Raw genomic sequence first — 20583 nt, forward strand, 5'->3', positions numbered from 1 at the left:
AAAGCAATGAGAAATAAACAGGCATTCCTTATCGTTCAGTTTTATTTCATGTTGGAAAATAATGCATATTTTCGACAAAGCACACACCTTGTACCAAGCTGAAGTGAATACAATATGAATAAATTACATAGAAATAAACTATCATAAATTATGTTGGATGACCGATGAAAATAAGCTGTTCTTATCACAGCAACAGCTGCGACGCAATACATGTATGGAATTCTAGATATGAATATGGACATACTTTCATTTCCATAGAAAGATAGTATACTAGACTTTTCAAACTAAAAGTTTTAATAAGCAAACGTTCGGGTGTTGTTCCGACACCCTTCATCAGTACAGGTTTGTTTGAATGTTTGAATATTTCCATAGTACGCCTAAAGGTTTATTTATCATGCCCCTTTGATGGTTCATGTATTGCTTTCATTACATATCTCATAGATGTTATATAGATCTGTATTCATACTGCACCGATCGCCCACATCACACCTACGGCACAAGGCTGTCTGGTGAAGTAGCGACGGGAGAGGTAGTCGTGCGTCCCCCATAGATAGCCTTCATCATCCTCAGTGACTCTTCCTTGTAGCTGATGGATTTTGCCTGGTCGCCGATGTGGCCCCAAGATAGCCCTAGGTTGTCCAGTGCTGCTACGATGTCGGGATGCGCGGTGTTCTCGCCGTAGATTCTCTTCATCATCTTCAGCGACTCCTCGAAGTAGCTGGCGGCTCTTCTCTGATCGCCGAGTTGGCACCAGGCTGTCCCCAGGTTGTTAGTGAGCCTCGCTGTGTCGGGATGTGGGTCCTCTCCGTACATAGCTTGCCTCATGTTGAGTGACATTTCCATGTAGCTGATCGCTTTGCTCTGGTTGCCAAGTTTACCCCAGGCTGACCCTAGGTTGTTGAGTATCGCGGCCATGTCGGGACGTAAAGCATTAGATCCATGCAGATTGTAAAGCATGGCCAGGGCCTGTTCATAGTAGCCTGCCGCTTTCCCGTAGTCACCGAGTTTAGTACACGTGGACCCCAGGTAATTAAGAATCTCAGCAATTCCAGAGTGAGCAGTGATCTCTCCTTTGATACGTTTCGTCATTTCTAGGAACTGTTCAAAGCAGGTAACTGCCCTCCTGTCATCGCCAAGTTTGCTCCACGACAGACCCAGGTCGCAAAGTAATGTAGCAGTTTCCCGTGCCGAACTTTCCCCGCACAGACGTTGTCTCATCTTCAATGCATCCTCGTAGTATTTCACCGCTTTCTCGTGATCACCAAGTTTCGTCCAGAACTTCCCCATGTTGCCGAGTGCCATCGCAATACCAGGATGAGCCATCTTTTCTCCTTCAACAGTTCTGATCATCGCTAATAACATCTCAGAGTAGTTCATCGCTTTTCTCTGATCGCCACGTTTAATCCAGGAAGATGCCAGGTTGCAGAGTGAGTAGGCAACATCCGGATGCGGTGTGTTTTCTCCATGGATAGCTTCTTGCATCTGCAGGGCTTGCTCATAGTATTCGGTCGCTATTGGGTGATCACCAAGTTCAGTGCAGGCTTTTCCCAGGTTACTGAGGGCCTTGGCAATTTCGGGATTGACCGTGTCTTCTCCACAAAGAGCTCGAATCATTTTGCAATGACATTTCGTAGAAAGCGATAGCTTTTCTCTGGTCGCCATGTTTGCTCCAGGTTGCCCCCAAGCTGTTCAATGACGCGGCTATGTCAGGGTGTGCTACCGTTTTGTAGATAGCTCTACGCATATGCAGTGATTGTTCCTGGTACATTATTGCCTCCAAAGGATGGCCGATTTCACTACATTGGAGCCCCAGGTGGTAGAGTGCTTCTGCAATGTGCGGATGCTGCGCATCATCACCATATAGAGCTTTCAAAACTTTCAGTGCAAGTTCATAGCATTCGATGGCTTTGTTCCGTTCGCCATGTTGTCCCCAGCACAATCCTAGGTTACTAAATGCCGTGGCAATGTCCTGGTGTGGCCTGTTTCTCCCATGAATGTTTTGCAGTATTTTCAGTGCCTGCTCATGGAAGGAGATAGCTTTCCTTTGGTCCCCGAGTTTGCTCCATGATGACCCCAGGTTGCCAAGTACCGCTGCAACCTGGGGCTGACGCGTGTTGTCCGTGTGTAACATTCCCAGTAGATGCTCGTAATAACCGATAGCTTTGGTCTGATCGCCGATTTTACTCCTAGTATAGACCAAGGCTGCCAAGTGACGCGGAAATGTCAGGATGCACCGTACTGTCTCCATATATGGTCTTCTTCATCTTCAGAGATTGTTCTTCGCAGCTTATTGCATTTCTGTAATTGCCGACTTTGCTCCAAGTAGATGCCAGGTCGCTGAGTGTGGCGGCAGTCTGAGGATGGGCCACGTTGTCTCCGATGACAATCTCCATTATTCGTAACGACTCCTCATAGTGGCTAATCGCTTGGTTGTGATTGCCGAGTTGACAGCATATTGATGCCAGTTTACTCAGGCAAACGGCACTGTCCAGGCGTTTAGTGCCAGTGGGCAAGGCTCTCCCCATGTCAAGTGATCGCTCAAAATAGCTGATAGCTTTTGTTTGTTCTCCCAACTCATTGCAACATAGCCCCACCTGCCCGAGAAGCCTGGCGACGTCAGCATTGTTCGTTTGGTATCCATAAATGGCTTGTAATATCAGTATAGAATGCTCATAGTACGTCCGTGCTTTACTGTGAAGTCCAGCATTAAAACAGGACGATCCAATGTCTGATAGTGACATGGCAATATCATGACGGGGTTCGATATTTCCAAAGATACACATTCGCGTCAATGCGCCGTGTCCTCTGATAGTCTGCTCTTTGTTTTCCTCTACAAGCATGTCCCAGGTCACTCCAAAGTTAATCAAAGGCGCGGTGACGTTGACATGTGCTGTATGTTCCCCACAAACAGCTTTCATCATTGCAGCGGATTCCGCGAAGAACTGGGCTGCTTTCCTGAGATTGCCGAGTCCTTTGAAACTCATGGCAAGGTTGTTCAATGCTCCAGCAATGGCAGGATGTTGTTCAGTGTTCCATTTGTGGATGTCTCTCGTCATCTCTAGGCACTGTTCAAAATAACACAGTGCTTTCTTTTTGTCACCGACCTGCCACAACAACACTCCTAGATCGTTGAGCAACGCTGCAGTGTCAGGGTGCGGCTTGTCCCCGTGGATATCCTTCCTCATGCTCAGAGCTTTAGCTTTGTACTGGATCGCTTTCGTGCGGTCGCCAAGTTTACTCCATACTGAGCCCAGGTTGCTGAGAGATGAAGCAATGTCGGGATGTGTAGCTGTTGCACCGTGTATGGTTTTCCTCATTTTTAGTGATTGTTCGAAATATGCCATCGCTTTCTCATGATCACTGCCGCCAGCATGTGGTGCACTATCAAGCTGTAGGGTATGGTATGCACCCCCAAGACAGGACGGTGGTGTTGTGCCGGCTCCGTAGATCCTCCTTATGACTTCCGGCAAGCGTTGGTTGTTCTGCATCGCCTTTTCCTGTTCGCCGAGTTTACACCACGACACTCCCAGATTATTGAGCAAGGCTGCGATGTCAGGATGCGCCGTCTTTTCGCCACACAGAAACGTCATCATGGTCAGTGACTTCGAGAGGTGTTTGATCGCCTCCAGGTAGTTACCCTGCAGACTCCACAGAGACCCCAGTTTTCTGTGTAAAGCGACGATAGTCAGATGTGACGTGTCACCTTTCAGTGCCAAGTTCATCTCCAGGGACCGCTCAACGTAGCAGATTGCCTTGATATAATCACCGATTTTGTTCCAGCACGATCCCAAGCTGTTGAGACCACGGACAATCTCCTCGTGCGGTTTCTCCTTATGGACGGTTCGGAGCACTTTGATTGACTGCTCGAAGTAGCGGATGCCTTTAACGAGATCACCAAGTCTACAGCAGCTTGAGCCCAGCTCGTGAAGGAGCGCAGCAATGTCGGGATGTGCCGTGTTGTCCCCGTGGAGGACCTGTTTCATCCTCAGCGACTCTTTCTTGTACATCATGGATTTCTTGTGATCGCCACGTTTACCCCAGACTACTCCAAGGTTGAAGAGGCAAGCTGCAATGCTGGCATGTATCACGTTGGTCTTATGGACAGATTTCAGTACCACAAGGCACTGCTCAAAGAAACTGGTGGCTTTGCTCTCATCGCCGAGTTTCCACCAAGACAGTGCTATGTTGTTCAATAGTGCTGCAGTCTGTGTGTGTACAATGTCCTTTCCACGAATCTCCATTGCCTGCTCATAGAATTTGATAGCCTGTTTATCGTCACCCTGTTCACTCCACGACAAACCAAGGTTGTTCAGTATGTTGGCAATATGACGTTGGGCAATGACACGGTTTTCGACGCTTGTATTGCTGATCCACTTCCATAAGGAGAGTGATTTGTCATAGAGAATGATGGCTTCCTTCAAATCACCACACTGTTTCCGAGTAGCGGCCAGCTCAGCGATTGATATTGCCTGTTCTTGGCTCTGAATGTACGTTACTCTCAGCACTGACTCAGACTCATTTACAGAAGTACTTAAAAGGTACAGGTCTCGGGCCAGTTCAGCCCGGCACGAGGAAGAAGAATCGAATATAGCTGTTCTCAACAAAGGTCCCTTCTTAACAGGCCCGGTGTCTTCTAAGATGTCGAGGACACATCTTTTTAGCGGAATGGCGGTGAAGTAATACCTGAAGAGCATTTTGGGGTGGGGAATGTGGAATGTTGACCTGAGCACGGTCCCGTATGTCTCCTGTTCTTTCGTTTGACGTGGCAATGCTAGGAGCTCACTCGGGGATTCGTTTCGTCCTCCGCTTGTCGCGTGTTCTCTCATCTGTATCTCGGCCGAGATGCTGGTCATTACTGTCAGGTGGTTCGCGTCAGCGTCACTGATATGGTGTTGTTTCTTCAATTCCTCTATCACTGTCCACGTACTTGATGAGGATATGTCACAAACTAGACCCAGAGCCTCAATGACCGTACTAGGAAAGCGATAGATGTCCTTCTTGAGGTTCAGAAGACGTGCTTTGTCCAAACTAGTGTCGATTTGGTGAATCTCATCCGGCGACGACAGCCTCCCGAGCAGTCTGGCTTGGCGTTCACATGGCTCGGGTGTACTCTTCAGTCTGTTGACGTACTCATCCACCAAATCCTGCCCTCCTGCCAAGTATGCTACTCTTCTCAGGACGTCTGAGAGGCAATGTCCTTCCCGAACTAAGACACAGCGATGTTGTAGTTCGGCCATGTTTGTAGGTGTCAGGATGAGACAACCAAGTGGGCTGGTGTCTGTGTCGTTTGTGATGGTGACTGGAGGGTTCTTGGTTAGATAGCCGTCGAAGGCAAATCCAGGAGGTGTTACAAAGTCTAGAAACCAGTTCTTGGTTGGATCTTCATTCCGGTAGTCGTTTAGACTGGTGATAGCCAGCGATGGGAGAGTGGTTTCCCCCAGATTGATAACCTTAAGGTGTAGATACCACGACAACTTACGAAAGTACCACTGTGTATCATGATGGTCCTTCCCTTCCTCAATTAGAATGGCGAAGTCTAGTTCAGAATATAGCGTGGCAAGTTCTGCCGCTTGGGACCCCACGGCAATGAGGGCGTACCTGCAGGGAGGAGGGCCGAGTTCTGTGATGCACTCCTCGACGAGCACTTGAAGAAGCCTCTGCCTGTCTCTGGCAACGGTCTTGAACAGATCCCTGATCGCGTTAGCTCGTAGTGTCTCCACTTCTCTCGCAGCTGGATCGTCCTCGTGGTACTGGTACGGATTGTACTCCTTGTGAATGGCGTCCAACTGGTGCATCATATGGCGTCGCATGTCGTCCAACTCCTTCTTATGATCTATGACGACATGATGCCAGGTCGGCTCCAGACCTATGTTTGCCGTGTGTGAGAGAAACAGTGGCTCTACCTCATTCCGAACTCTCAGTAAGTTTTGTTTGGATTCTTCGTCCTCCGTTCTAGCCAGGGCTGCATTGTACAAAGCCGCCGATTGGTTGAAGACTCCTCCGTTCTTTGTCCGTTTGCCTCGTTCTTTGTACACGTCACCGAGCCTTTGTAGACAGTGGGCCTCTGCGTGAAGCACAGGTTTACTTGGTTCTGAGGGTACAAGTGTGGCAAAGGAAAAACGTTTGGACCACGTTGGCTACAGCTGTTGTCAACAGCAGCACAATAGATGCACCGTATGAGAGTCTTTTTGGTAAACGAAAATGTAAGGTTTTAGCTAAATCTATTAATCTAAAGTTACAAGCATATTAATGTAGGAACAGTATTTTCCTCATGTTAATGTGTATCACGGGCCTACCGTGAATAAGCCGTAGCGCTGCCGCAAAGTTCGTCTCTGCCGAGTTCAGGTCGCCATTCTCCAGAGCACGGTTGCCGAGATTCAGATACTCTTCGTACGGTCTGAAAAATGTACAACTCATTGGGGTGCCAATTGAAAATGAAACAAATAAATAACTTAAAATGTGGCAGCAAAAACTGGTAACAATCGCCAATTTGAAATTATTATATGCAGAAAACTCTGTCCTCAACATCACGCTACTTGATATAGTGTAGAAATAAGCATATGTGATTGCATGGCGAAGTTTTAAATACAATTTTGTGTGCATGAGAAGTGCTTTTGAGGTGATTACCTTTCCTTAAAAGCAGCCCTATTTGATGGCGTTGCTTGCATGGAGGAGTTTTGGACCCTATAATGGCATACACAAAAACATCGTCATTGAATAACATCGCTGTACTGCACACAGTCTTAAATATCGGCTATTTCCGGTCTAATCTTACATAATACAAGCGTTCATGATGTGACCATGCCAAATTTTTAATCATCTGATCGTCTTTATTCTTAAAAACGACCTGAAATATGAAAGAGTGTTACCAACCTGTCGTCTGCAGGAATCGGATCGATGATATTAAAAAAGCCTTCAAATGCCATCACGGTAGAAGAGGCAGACCTAAAGAAGACATGAAAGGGGCTTGTTACAAACAATGTGATACAGACTCTATCGTATACTGTGACAGCGTGAGTCAATTATGAAGGAAGAAATTTGGAACTTTGGAAGAATTTCACTTACATTTCGCCTGCAGGTGGTTGCCCCTTGTCCGTTACTTCAGCTGTTCCGTCCAGATTTCCACCCCTATAATGTGAAAAGATGCAAGTGAGAAAAATTGGCACAGTCACATGGACCATTAAATTGGTAGAATCTTGATAACTTCAAATAAAAAGATCATATATTCATAAATTTAGCTCCACGTTCCATTTTATGACCTTGTTGGCATGGTGGCGTTGAGAAGGTGTCCTAACATGAACACATATTCCACCATGCCGCTGTATTGTATGTGGAAAATCATCATAAATGAATAAATGTTGCACAATGTTGTTTGATACGTAAAGAAAGATGGTCCTATGGGTACCTACATCTGTGACGTGTCGTTCATAGTAGTCACATCCATATCCTCGTCTATGAAAAGTTCTCCAGATGAATCCAGAGTGACAGAGCTGAGGAGAGACGGTAGGCGGTGGTCACAACATACGGTCTGCTCTGAGTTGTAGCTGTGCTGACTTTTATCTTCGAGGTGTAATACTTCATACACAACCATCCAACCAACCAACCAACCAACCAACCAACCAACCAACCAACCAACCAACCAACCAACCAACCAGCCAACCAACCAACCAACCAACCAAGGAAGGTTAAATCTTTCATCAAAGATTTTAAACCTCCTTGTATACCAACGAAGCATTTTTCATGTGACTCAGTGTGTCAGTATGTACTTTCTAGTAATATGCCGCATTTTAAGAACTCATTTGGAAGCAATCAAAGATGGTGAATCTACCTGTCGTCTGAAACAATGCTGTTTACTTCTTCTGATAAACATTTTTCTCTGGACGAGTTTTTAGACCTGAAATGACGCATAGAAGAAAATATATATATATATATTATTTTTGATTTCTACAGACTCTCCCAGATTCAACCGACCAGATCAGAGGTATCAATCCTCACGCCTAGCTATTTTGCCGTACTCTCCAAGCAGAGGTTTGGGTTTTGGGTTATTTTTGGCGTGTTTTAAGGCTCTTTTTTATCAGTGTTTCTTTTTTGCACTGAGTTTGTTTTGTTCTGGGGGGTGGGGTGAAAAGCCCCCAAATAACCCAAAACCCAAACCTCTACTTGGAGAGTAATTCCAAGTTGCCGCCCACCGCAGACTTTACTGGAATCCGTCACTTACGAACAGTGTACACACCCTACTGTACCTACTGAATGAATACCCCCATTGTACTTAAGAAGTGGCAAGTCACCTTTGCAGTCTGCATGCTGTGCCTTCGGCGCCTTGTTCACCTTTGCCGAGCAGTGCCCGGGGCGTGTTGTCTCCCTGCCCTTTGTCTTCTCCCTTGTTTCGCCAAGTGGAAATATCTGATGAGTCATGGGTTAAACGTGTATTTTGCAGGTGTGCATTCTTATGTATGCACACCTATCCGTGGGTTGTGAATCAAGCATATTTACAGTAGCTATAGGTAGCTTACTTATTCTGTGGTGCTAATCATAACTACGTCGCACGGTCAAACTCAGAACCTATTGTCGACAAGGATGCAACATTTTGGTCACACGACCGATGAATTTTGTTTACACACCAACGACTGTCCCGAAATGCCCTCATGCATGTGTGGCCATAAACGTATGAATGGGCTGTTACCAAGATATCCGTCACCATTAACTGCGGCTGAAAAACAGATAAACAAGGGGAACAGAACTTGGTCCTTTTCCCAGTTTGTACTACGGCGTTGTTTATAAGCTTGGGACGTTTGGGATGACCGGCTTTGTGCACTTAATCGTAGCAAGTAAACAGTTTCAATACCTCCACAAACCTACTGCTCGGATGACCAAAATGCCACACGCCTAGGCGTCATCATAATTCTCGCAGTGAACTATATCGGTACGTTTGAATGGCCTGTCACACAAATCTCCGACAAATATAATGAAGCAAACTCTCATGATATCAACTATCCAACATAACATTGTGGTTGAAAATGGCCACAAATTACACAGGCGTACAATTAACTCGGTGCCCCCCTCCCAATATTGATCCTCTATCCTGTGTATACGGTGTGTTGTAAGCATGATACAATGGATGCTGTATTGACATGTACCTATACAGTTTACAGTGACCCTACTGTGTGGTCTTTCAAAGCTTTGGGGCGACTCCGGATCTGCTATTTCACTCAAAATACTGTAGAACGTCTAGCTGATATCTTATTATATCGGATCTTATCGGAGTGGCTTCCTGAAGCCTTCTGGACTTACTCTACCAAGGAGCGTTGCAAATTAATGTGTTCTCGCTGTGCTAAGTTGACAGGGTATTATATAAAAAAAATTCTGTATGTCATTTCTTTTCTGTCGGTGGTTAACACAAGACTAGGCGACTGATCCACTCTAGTGGAAACTCGATCCACCGGGACGCTGTTGTGACTTAAAAGTGTCGTTCAGTCAGGTTAAAACAGTTTGGAAGTCAATATTTGGAATATATGAACTTGTTAAACAATGTAACGTTACAGGTAAACACTTCAACAGGTGACAATTGCTGAGTTAACAGTGCTCAAACAGGTGAAACCCCCACCCCCACATTCTCACTACATTATACGATATGTTACTATTTAAAACATATGGGTCACGCGTAGGTGTGAGAACAAATCGGCCTTCTAACTTAGTTCAGGTCAACTTATCTTATACAAGTGCTAGAAACCAACATGCTTTAGTGCTGGGCGAATGTTATGACAAGTTTAGGTTCGCAGGTGGCATTTTTGCAACAATGTGGTGCGGGGAAATCCGATTCTTGCAATGTTATGATTGGCGCCGCCCGTTGTTTAAGTACTACCCGTGACGGTAAATACAGGTATAGACCTTACCGTGGCCTTAGGGATTAACACAATGGATTAGTGTTCCCTATTTGTTTTCTTATGAATGGTCGAGAGAAAGAGAGACTTGATGAATTAGAGTGAGGTCATGGTGTGGTTTATCGGTCTTTTTAGCCTGCAAATGGACAGCATGAAAAGCTCATAATATACTGTTTATCACACATAGCTTACCTGGCCTGTGTCTCTCGGCATTTCGTCTGTAGGCTTTGGCGTTCTTCACTAAGGGATGAACCGCAACTAGTGTTCTTTTCTTGCGACGTCTGGTAGTGGAATTGGAAAGTAGTATTCATTACACGGAGTTCGTGTAAGTCTGCGGTAATGTCTCCAGTTTCAGAGTACACTCCTCAGGCAGTGTGTGTAGTCCTTTACTAGTGTACCTTTTATGTGCTGATTAAGCGTCCTTGGCGCTGTCCTCGGTGCATTTCGTTAGTTGTGTAAGCCTGGAGACTTCTGATCCCTCGCGGAAATGTGGAGGAGGAAGTTGAATTTTGTTGTTTACAGTTGCGCAGGTAGTGTTTAGATCAGGCACGAGGTCCAGCAGTGCACGACAGCGACAGGTCTCGGCACCTCACCGGTTCCCAACCCTCACAAGCTGTCTCCCTTCCCCCTCCGCGCGCAAAAGTCTCTCTGGGATTCCACGGGGGCGTAAACGTCTTAAATCCGCATATTTCGCCTCAGCATTGTTCTGATTATTACCAAATTAGGTGATGACTGATCTTCTGCAGGACTATAATCGCTTCTACGTCAGCCGCTGTAGCTAGGGAGGTTCCCGCGTCAATTGACGTCATCAGAACAATCCAGGATTGGCGCCCGTGGGCATTCTACCGAGCTGAGCGCTGGCTCTGTTTGTTGTTCAAAGCGACCCGTGCTGTTTTACCACTTCTCTCTGTTTTCAGTCACCTTGAAATGCCAGGCCAGGACATTTCGATGCCAGGGACAGATAAGCAGATAAGAATGACCTTTTCGGACGTTCTGTACATTTCAAGCGTTGTTGTTTAGACTGAGGACTATTAACCATGCATCTGCTTGGAGAAAAGTCGAACAAATTACAGGGTGAACCGTGAACGGCTGACTTGACTTATCCAAGGGCGGGCCTGGCATGTGAGGGGGCTTTGTGCAGACATGTCTTCTGAAATTTACACCCTTATTATATCAATTATCGTCCAAAGTAAGGCAAAGTTCGCCCCTGAAGGGCGGGACCAACCTTGGCTGATTGGCCCCGATTCATGAACTATGAAGCAGATGTTGTGTGGGCAGTTGTAAAAGTTTCTGAATGGCCTGTTTTTTTCTGACAGTCCTCTACTGCCCTAGTCTCCACCAGACTCTTTTGCACGCCGGCCAACTCCTCTTGCCAATCAATTCCCCGTTTAAAGCCGATTTTTACTATTTATTTATTTACTATTTATGCAAGGAGTCTGGTGGATACTACATGATCTACCCCGGGTGAGAGAGGCGTAAAAGTAGGGGAAAGAACTGTCAGAAATCTAAAATTGTCCACTCCAACATCTACTTGGAGATTACTCTCATTCTCCACAAAGTCATCTGGACCGTCCCTATTGGCGCGCCATCTCTGTCGCACACACGTGTTGTTAGTTTACACGTCGTTGCGACCCTTCCTCCTCCTGCGGTGATAGATTTTGGTTAACCCCGGGTTAATTTGGGATACGTGTCCAACTCCACGGTTCCCGAGCTGTGCTACACTACCACAGTACCCTTCCACCCAGCCTTCAGATGTTTGCCCGTGTCGTGTGAACCAGGCATGGAACTATGTTGTCCACGTGTACTGCTATAGTAGGTAAGTACAACACCTTGACCGTAACTTACGTCTATAACTTTGCGAGTCAGATGTAGTATTTACTTCGTGGAGAATCTTCCATGAATCCGTGCCAGACGAGGGGGGGGGCGTTTGTTTTGCCGTTGTAAAGATAAGAATAGTCTTGCTTGCCTGTTTAATTTATATCTTCCTTCAATCGCTGACTCCCCGACATAAGACTTCCCCATTTCTAGAGTTATCGCTTCCTCTGTTCGTTTCTCTTTGGATTTGTACGGAAGTAACGGAACACAACAACAAGAACATATGGGTCAGCAGGGACAGCACGACAAAGCCTACATGTTTATCCACAGGGTTTCCTACAGTTTAGTTAGACAGACCTCTCAGCGACTGCTTGGTAACGTATAGAACCATTTAACTTAAGTGATGCCTTTGAACTATAATGAAAATGAACTACCTTTACTCAAGACATGATCTGCGCGGCCTCTCAGTGTTCAGTCGTCTTTTATGTGCCCTTGAGTGGCCCCCTGCCCCACATGGAACTGATTACTTAGCGAAGACTGAGAAATCGGGATGGTAAAAAAAAGCCTCACCAACAAGGGACCATCCGTTATTCCAGAAATCTGCATATCAGAAGCACCCCCGCTGACTCTCATCAGTTTACAGTTTGTAGCCTCTTCCAGGCTTCCACCCTTTTCAGCCGCTTCCCGAAGCCAGGTAGAGGCTATCCAGTTCGCATGGTTTACCCAGTTTTATATATATAGCGACCACACTTATGTGACGCAGCTAGATTCAATATGACAATAATGCCTCGTTAAGAACTGACCTAGTTTTACGACCTTTTACGAGTACAAATGGTTTGAAGCATGGACTCTGGCCTGGTTTTAAGTTCGGTGAAGTTTGGACTGTGGGTTATCGATTATCTAGCTCCTAGCCCCCGTTAAAATCCCCTTTCCATTTTAATCCTTTTTAATCCAATTGTTTCCGCCAACTTATGAATTGCCCGATATCTTTTTTTACAGGTGGGTGCGCTGATTAATGTATTTAACGTTAGTCTTTATATGGTGAAAGATTAATAAGGGACGGACCATTAAGGAGTTTCGAGGGGGATAAATAATTTGCAAGTTTATTTTAGGTCACCTGGTCGAGCACTTGTTTCCTCTGTCGCCCGCGTGCGAAATTGAAGTTTTTTCTTGTGCCGATTCAATGCTATTTACTAGTACTGCACCCCCACCCCCCTACACGATCTTTCTTGGTTTGTTCCGTACACCAAGTAATATTGTGTCGTACCTTTCAAACATGTCCGTGCGTTTCTCCGTCTCTTCGGTAGTTCTTGCCGCCTCCTTTGTGGCGTTAGCGGCCGGGGACTACTTCTCCGCTACCGTCCACATGGAGAGTCTGGTACGGGTGGAGGAAGACATGGCTGCGGCCGTCAGAAATTACGTCAGACTGGGAGGGCTGGTGCCGCAAGAACTGCACAGGTACGAACAATATACTGTGTCTGTACAGTATTCAATACTGCCTTGTTTATATCAGAGAGCTTTAAATTCAAACTCTTTGTTCATATAGATAAGATAAAACCACTTCATTACATGTATTTGCTTTTTTAACGTGGGATCTGGTTAGTCGTAATAAACAATAAACAAACTGGACAAGTTTTCGGGTTTGTGGACATTCCTTGGCATGTGGACATTTTGCATATTTATTGGTCTCTCATATTTCAAATTGTCAAGTGAATACAACTCTTAGGTTGTGTCGTAGGAGAGTAAACTCTAGTTAATTACTACAGTGTGTATGGTTTTGTTTGTGTTTATAAACAAGTACAGATTAGTTTGTTCTCCAGTTTAATTTTAAATATTTGGCAACTTCGCGAGTGATTGCTAAATATTTCTGTGTGGACTGTAATACACAAATGATTTTTTTACCCAGTGAGGTTAGTGCTGAAAAGTGACTACGAAGAACAGCTAGCTAGGGATATGTTACCAGTATATGTTGCAATTGAACAAGAGTACGTTTTGATTTGATTTGTTGATGGTAAGGTTAGACTAACAAGTTTTAATGACTGCATTTTCTCCAAGGTTAGCAGAGGGCGCTGCATGGCTGTCAGACCCGACCCAGGTGAACCAGAACAGTCTCGTCCACAACCCGATCGGCGCCTACCTTCTCATCAAACGTCTGAACCAGGAGTGGGCCAACGCCATCAAAACTCTACCTCGGCCGCAAGAAGGTGATGCATATGTCCATGTAGACCTTGAGAGGAGGGCGTTGGTCGGTGTGCTTGCATAGATGGAAAACTGTTTTACATCCATTCTTTCATTCTGACGTACTGTGAAGTACTGTAGTTGTGCTGATCTTGTGTTGCGTTGGTTTTCCTTGATGCACCAGCACCTTGGTTGTAAAATAAGTGGCATGGGGTGACGCAACGAACATGTCACTGGTTGCATCGGATGAAAGTGTGTGGTCAAGTTTGATTAAGTGGAAAGAAAGAATAAAACGCTGTCCAATACTACTTGTAATTTTCTTTCGATTTCTAATATTCGACTTGTCTTTCCCCACTTCAATCAAGACACGGCAATTTTGTCATGATCAGTTTGTGTACGTGTTGGTTTGTTTGTCTTGTGATCTTGCCGTGAAACGTTTTCTGTTCCTTTTCTTCCCCGCAGTATTTGGTGACATGTATAACGAGTTGCGGCTCCCCAGTCTTGCCGATCTGGAGGGATGTGCGCTTGCGCTGATGAGGCTTCAGGACGTCTACAACCTGGACATGCGCAGAATCATCGACGGAGAAATCGTCATGCAGTGCCGCGCGAACGACACGGAGGCGTGCCGTGACGTCAACGTGTCCGAGATGAAAAACAGGACGTTACCGCTCAAGCTCAGTATTCTGGACGTCTTCTATTTCGGGATCGTTGCCCAGTCGCATAACGACTACTATCACGCCGCTCTGTGGTTGAACCAAACCTTGGCGATCATGAACGCAAACGAGTGCGACTTGTGCCCGGACAAGAGAGATGTTCTAGAGAGACTAGCAGATACGTATTCAAAGGTAAAAATGCCCCCTTTCGTTCCACAGTTTTCAATCACAATTCGTTGGTATTAAAAGTTATTTATAATTCAGAAGATGAGTGGAAATTTTAGTCAGTTTTGTAGAGAAACGTCTAATACTATTGTACTTTTGGAAGTTAAAATGTTATTGAAACTAATAACACTTTTACTTTGTTACAGCTTAGAAACCATCGCGGGGCCCTTGAACTGTTCTCAGAATCCTATAGAATAGGTAAGTAAGAAATAAAATACACAAAGACACATTTTTCATCGCATTCACAGCCATGCTTATTGACAGGCGGTTGTGTTGGAAAAAGTACGAATGCCAATTCATATTTTATCTGAACCATGCTGTCTTGTCTCTAGATCCCACCAACCCCTACTCTAAGTCGCGGATTGCTGACGAGGAGTACTACGCTAACCTACAAGGCAGCTACGTGTGGCAGTTACAGCGACCTGACGACTGGGAGGGCATCGAGAAGTACGAGGAACTCTGCCGGGCCGGGGTGCGACAGGTACGGGGGCTCTTTTGTTATCTTCTTATTGCTTTCGTCCATTACAAAGACCAAAAACATTAAGTTTTATTAGACAAATCTTACACGGAAATAATCTAAAGCTGCTTTAGATACACACTTGCGTTATCTTATAAGACTGTCACATCAACCAATACAGGTAGCGTTGTAGCATGGAAGACTGGTCGCCATGTTGGTGTTATTTCCGTGAATCGTGACTCAGGAGCACATGTACATTAGTGTCTTAGTGTCTTATCGACAAGCTTCTGAATATTCCACAGAATCTACTGGTGTTTGATATTTGGACACGTACAGAGTACAAGTGTGGAGAGATCTCCGAAAGGTCAAAAAACGTTTGAAGTCCGATCCAACTTTTAAATGCAGATGGGACACCAATATGGCGGCGGATGACGTCACGATAACGTTCTTTATCCAATCATCTTCCAGAATCGAGCCCCCCGTGCGTCTGTCAGCTGTCGGTACTTCCGCCCCAGCCCGTACTTCTACCTCGGCCCGATCAAGATGGAGGTCCTGCACGAGACCAATCCCGTCATCCACCTGTTCCATGACATCATCTCCGAAAGCGAGGCTGCCCGGATGCGGGAAATGGCCATTCCAAAGGTACCGTTTCTGTTTTAGCTCCATCTTCGGCACAAGTGACACTTCGAGCCAAATCAGTTAGAGTAGCACACGGTTGTGTTACTTATGACAACACCATCCTTTGTTTTCTAGTTCCAAAGATCGGTGGTGGTTGCAGACGATGGGGGAGATGCAGTCATATTAAACAGAGTCAGCGAAACGTGAGTGAATTCGAAGCAAATTAAGGCCATATGCCTCGAAAACAGTAAATTATTTTCGATGAGTCCGCTAACTGTATTTTCACGTGGCTAGAGAGGACCTTGAACTAGAGTGAGTAGTGTCAACACGTATTCCTAATGACGAAATCCGTGACAATGTATGACGACATATCTTTGTTGCACGTTTTAAACATACCCTTGTAGTGCCTGGCATTTTGACTATGACGACCCTGTAGTTGCGAGGCTGAGCCGCAGGGTGGACTACGCCACCGGCCTCAGTACGGAAGAGGGGACTGCTGAAGCTTTCCAGGTAACAGACTATTGTAACTTTAAACGTCATCAAATATGTAACTTTCTTAAGATAGATATGTATCGGCCACAATGCCATTCACAGTAACATTGATACGTTGAATTAAAGAAAACGTGAGAATTTTTCTTGTTTCTATAGGTTGTAAATTACGGGCTCGGAGGTCAATACGTCCCCCATACGGATTACTTTGAGGTACGTTGCATAATAAATCTTAAGGGTTTAAGTCTTAGAACAGCATGGATTTTCATATTTTCGCACCTACATCTGATTTGTTGTTTTTACTCTCCCATAAAACAGAAATGGCTTGTATTTGTGAACTTTTTTATCATGATATGGCGTTGTTGACTCGTACATACCAAATGTGGTGATATATCAAATGTGATTTGACTGATATATGCAATTTTTGCAGGGTGCTCATATTACACACCACATACACAACGGTAACAGAGTCGTCACCTTCCTGTTATATGTAAGTTCTGTACAGTTGACTCATTCATTTTTATACAGTGCTACATGCATGTATTAGAGATCTACATATGAAACCATTGTTGCACTAGTGCTAAAAGTACAAATGTCAAGACTCCAGTCAAAAACGACGCTTGGACATCATATGCCACGGTGCAATGCATTTTAAGTGTTAGACGGAGTAAAATAATGTTTTGTAAAACAGTAATAAAGGCTTCACGGAACACGTGTTTGGAAAAAAAACAAAAGCAGACTCCTGGTCGTAACGTTAAAGTTGATTTTTGTGTGTTTCCAGTTAAGTGATGTGGATGCCGGCGGGTCCACAGTTTTCCCCAATGTTGACATCGCCGTGCCAGTTATCAGGGTTTGTCCGTCTTTAAGTGACTGTTGTTTGTTTGTTTGTTTGTTTGTTTGTTTGTATACATGAACCACGAGCACAAGTTACGAAAGCTTCATTTTCATTCCTGTTTTACATGCTTTTCTTATTTTGTATTGATTTTAAGATTTTTTTCTTGAGCTTACATTGAAATGCAAGAATAGAGGTTCCTCAATCGCATCATACCGTAACGTTACATGTTTTTACCCGTTGTACACAGAACAGTGCAGCAGTGTTCTGGAGTATGGAGAGATCAGGAGCTGTGGTCCCCAACTCTCTACACGCCGGCTGTCCAGTACTCATAGGATCCAAATGGAGTAAGATAAGATCATTTTTTTATATTCAGAATTTTACCAAAACAACCATTTTAGGAGTTAGCTGCCCAGCCTTACCACATCAAATATTGCTTAATGTTTCAGCGAACAAAAACTATTACCGCTAAAGGCGTCAAGACCCAAGAACAACCTATTCTGCATATTGTGATACTGTCGATGCTTAAAACAGCATAACGTATTCTAAAGAGTTTGGATTTGAATGTCCAGAATATATCTGATGTTATATTTTCTTTCCAGTCGCCAACAAGTGGATACGCGAGCATGGGAACGAGTTCCGGCGGCCATGTGGTCTCACACCAGACGCGTAGGTTTGTAGTCAACCCGGCACTGACAGCACAGGGTACCGCACAGGTTATAAGAGCACACTGGAATAAACCACCTGACTAACTAGTTGCACAAGTTTTGTACGTAGTTTGAGCGTCGGTGTTTAGATACAAGTGCAAGTCAGCCAGGGTGAAAGATGAAACTCCCTTAAACGATTATGAAGGTCACAGGCTGCAATGCACTTATGTTGCTGACAAACAGATATAAAGATTTAGGAGAATAGTTTGAAAGAAATGTTACTTAATTTCATTTGAAGTGGAAACGGTTATTCAAGTTGTTGCGAGATGGAAAGATGAAAAATAAGACTAGAAGAGTAACTTTTGTTTCTGAGAATTTAATGATGAAGTATTGATGATAACAAATCAGGGGGATGAGTATATTTACAAATTGCACCTGATATTAAAAGAACTGTATGTCGCACAAGAAAGAGGCATCCCCGTAGGAAAATGGATGTTATAGACATATAGCGAGTCATGAAAACTGAAACAATACAAATATGCACCATACATTTCGTAGCCTTGTTCTTTTAAAATCTTGAATATCATCGGCGAATATCAGTTATATATACATGTGCAATCCAGCTAGATTAGCACACCTCATCCCTGTTCGCGGTACACCTTATCCCTGATCGCGGGGACATATCGCGACGACAAATTCACACTCCGGGGCAATACTACTCGACAATTCAGAACATCGCCTCAGAACAGGACTCATATTTGCTAACGGCATATTGTGGCTGATACTCTCTGGATCCTCTTCGGTTACTTTTCCTGACGCCATGCTGTGACCGGTCTCCATTCTGTAGCAGCACTCTTGAAAATGAACAACGTCCCATCAAGGACGTTTTATCCTTGGGTTGGGTTGGGTTGAGTATCCCTACGGAGGAGTACAGTACGTACTATCTTCCTTTTCTTCCTGACGGCATATGGCCACACAACGACCGATTCACACTCCTGTTAACTCACTCCCATTCCGGGTATAACATTGCGGCTGACTGGGACAGTTTTCCGAGCGCCGTCTTCCTGTCGCCACTTTGAGACTCTTCCACCCATCGGAGTATAACTCCTCCCCTCCCTAACATCGTATTAAAACTGATCCACAGTCCTCACGATTCAGTCTTCAGTCTAGTCACTCCTCTTCCTCTTCACGGCATCGTAGTGCTCCCCTCCCGGCGTGTTGAGGTACGCCAAGACCAGAGGGGAGCCGTACTCCTCGCCGTCTGGTTCGAGCGTGATGACCGGCATGGCGGGGATGCTCGTGACCAGGTTGACCTCCCTGGAGGTGAAGTTTGCGAGAGCGATCGGCACGGTGTCTCCCAGGTCCATGCACCAGTGGCCCGGCCGGGACAGGTCGTCCAACTCCCGGTGGAACGCCCAGAGCCCGCCCGGCACGGCGATGGAGTACTTTTCTGCGTGAGCGCGGATGTAGCGGACAAGGTCCTGCCGGAGTTGTTGGGCGGTGGTGACGACACGTGGGTCTCCTCTACCGAGTTGCCTGGCCGCTGCTTCAAAGAAGCAGTTGCCGTCAGTGGCCACCCTGTCGCGGTCGTACCCTACCACTGACAGGTTCTTCTCCACTAGGATTTCTTCTCTCGTCTTCTTGACGAACGCCGTCTGCCTGTAAGAAGGCGGAGGCGGCAGAACGGCGAGCTGGCGCGCAGGCGGAGTGTGGGAGGCCCGGCGGGTCCGGCTCGGCTCCTCGTACGGGTATTTCGCCAAGTCCCGGAATCTTGAGACCCTCTGGACCGGCCTGTACTCACGGTTAGACAATTTGTGGAAGTTGATCCCGAATAAGAACTCCAGAAGCCGTGCGAGGGCGATGATCAGGATGATCAGTTTCACCACATCGGTGTGCACGTTCTGGAACGTGGTCGTGGTGGGAACAAACATGTACGCGTCAGGCTCTGCCGTAACCCGGACGTTTGATTCGGCTGTCTCCGTCTCTTTCTTTGACTTCTTCTGGTCTTTCTGGAAACACTTCATCAACTTCCTCCGAAGTTTTCTCGCCTGTCCTTTGACTTTGGCACCAATCCTGCATTCAGAGAAAGACCCTGAACTCAGTTGACTTGTGCGTGTGCAAAACTTCAAGAAACATCCTACGTCTTGTTTATTGAAGAATAAACATGGTGGAATAAGGAGGATATTTTTTTCAAGTTAAACTTTTTGTTATATCTAGCGTGATATAGTTAGAGAAACAGCTAGATGAAAATAGAGGCTATACAACAGAACTAAATCATAGTTCTGATGAGCAAAGAGTAATCGGACTATCGCAGGCCTTGACCAACCCCAATTCCCAAAAGTTTAGAAGCAATAAAAATCTAATCTAATATAAAAATACCAGCGTTTTTCCTTCTTTTTATATTTCCTTAGCATTGTGTACAGTATACCTGGCAACTTTTTTGAGAAGTTTCCAAAATGGTCCCAACGTCCACGCGTATAAACTTCAGTCTAAGTTGTTGTGATTTCGTGATAGTGGATGTAACACTTGGAGAACTGTGTTGGTCATGTTGTTTCACTTACCAGGACGTATTCTGGGGTAGAGGCATATCTAATGGCCTAATCTTGGTCTTGGATGAATTGCATCCCATCTTGACGATCTTTGCGGAACGAATAACGTGAAAAGATTTCTGAAAGTCTCGGAACACTTTTCCGATCACTGCTCTCTCCGCCGTATTCGGTTTGTTTACTTTTCCACATCTCTAGATGACGGTGACGTTCCACAGTGACGTAAGTGACGTTCCAGAACG

The 20583-nt window shown here is 45.3% G+C and overlaps 3 protein-coding genes across 4 annotated transcripts; 1 reads left to right on the top strand and 2 right to left on the bottom strand.

Moving 5' to 3' along the window:
- Nucleotides 1-22: 22 nt before the first annotated feature.
- Nucleotides 23-10624, bottom strand: LOC109468010. Its single transcript, XM_019766214.1, is given in 10 exon segments — nt 23-1611; nt 1613-2188; nt 2190-6091; nt 6297-6397; nt 6628-6684; nt 6874-6945; nt 7066-7128; nt 7410-7490; nt 8289-8380; nt 10074-10624. Coding segments are annotated over 10 exon segments (6087 nt in total). The 5' UTR covers nt 10095-10624; the 3' UTR covers nt 23-489.
- An 878-nt stretch (nt 10625-11502) lies between these two features.
- On the top strand, nt 11503-18304 carry LOC109468038 (prolyl 4-hydroxylase subunit alpha-3-like). Of its 2 annotated transcripts, XM_019766260.1 has the most exons (14): nt 11503-11697; nt 13004-13154; nt 13752-13900; nt 14337-14719; nt 14899-14950; nt 15085-15233; nt 15678-15851; nt 15963-16030; nt 16232-16337; nt 16476-16529; nt 16747-16806; nt 17098-17166; nt 17399-17495; nt 17751-18298. In XM_019766260.1, the coding sequence occupies exons 1-14, from the start codon at nt 11670-11672 to the stop codon at nt 17819-17821; spliced, it is 1611 nt and encodes a 536-aa protein (XP_019621819.1). In that variant the 5' UTR covers nt 11503-11669; the 3' UTR covers nt 17822-18298. The 2 variants fall into 2 exon arrangements, with proteins under 2 accessions (XP_019621819.1, XP_019621818.1); XM_019766259.1 differs by lacking the exon at nt 11503-11697 and having other exon boundaries at nt 12973-13154; nt 17751-18304.
- A 627-nt stretch (nt 18305-18931) lies between these two features.
- On the bottom strand, nt 18932-19754 carry LOC109468040. The gene has a single exon (XM_019766261.1). The coding sequence runs from the start codon at nt 19724-19726 to the stop codon at nt 18962-18964; it is 765 nt and encodes a 254-aa protein (XP_019621820.1). The 5' UTR covers nt 19727-19754; the 3' UTR covers nt 18932-18961.
- Between the last annotated feature and the right edge of the window lie 829 nt (nt 19755-20583).

The sequence above is a fragment of the Branchiostoma belcheri genome, unplaced genomic scaffold, assembly GCF_001625305.1.
Source record: "Branchiostoma belcheri isolate BF01 breed outbred unplaced genomic scaffold, Haploidv18h27 scaffold19, whole genome shotgun sequence".
Taxonomy (NCBI): Eukaryota; Metazoa; Chordata; class Leptocardii; order Amphioxiformes; family Branchiostomatidae; genus Branchiostoma; species Branchiostoma belcheri.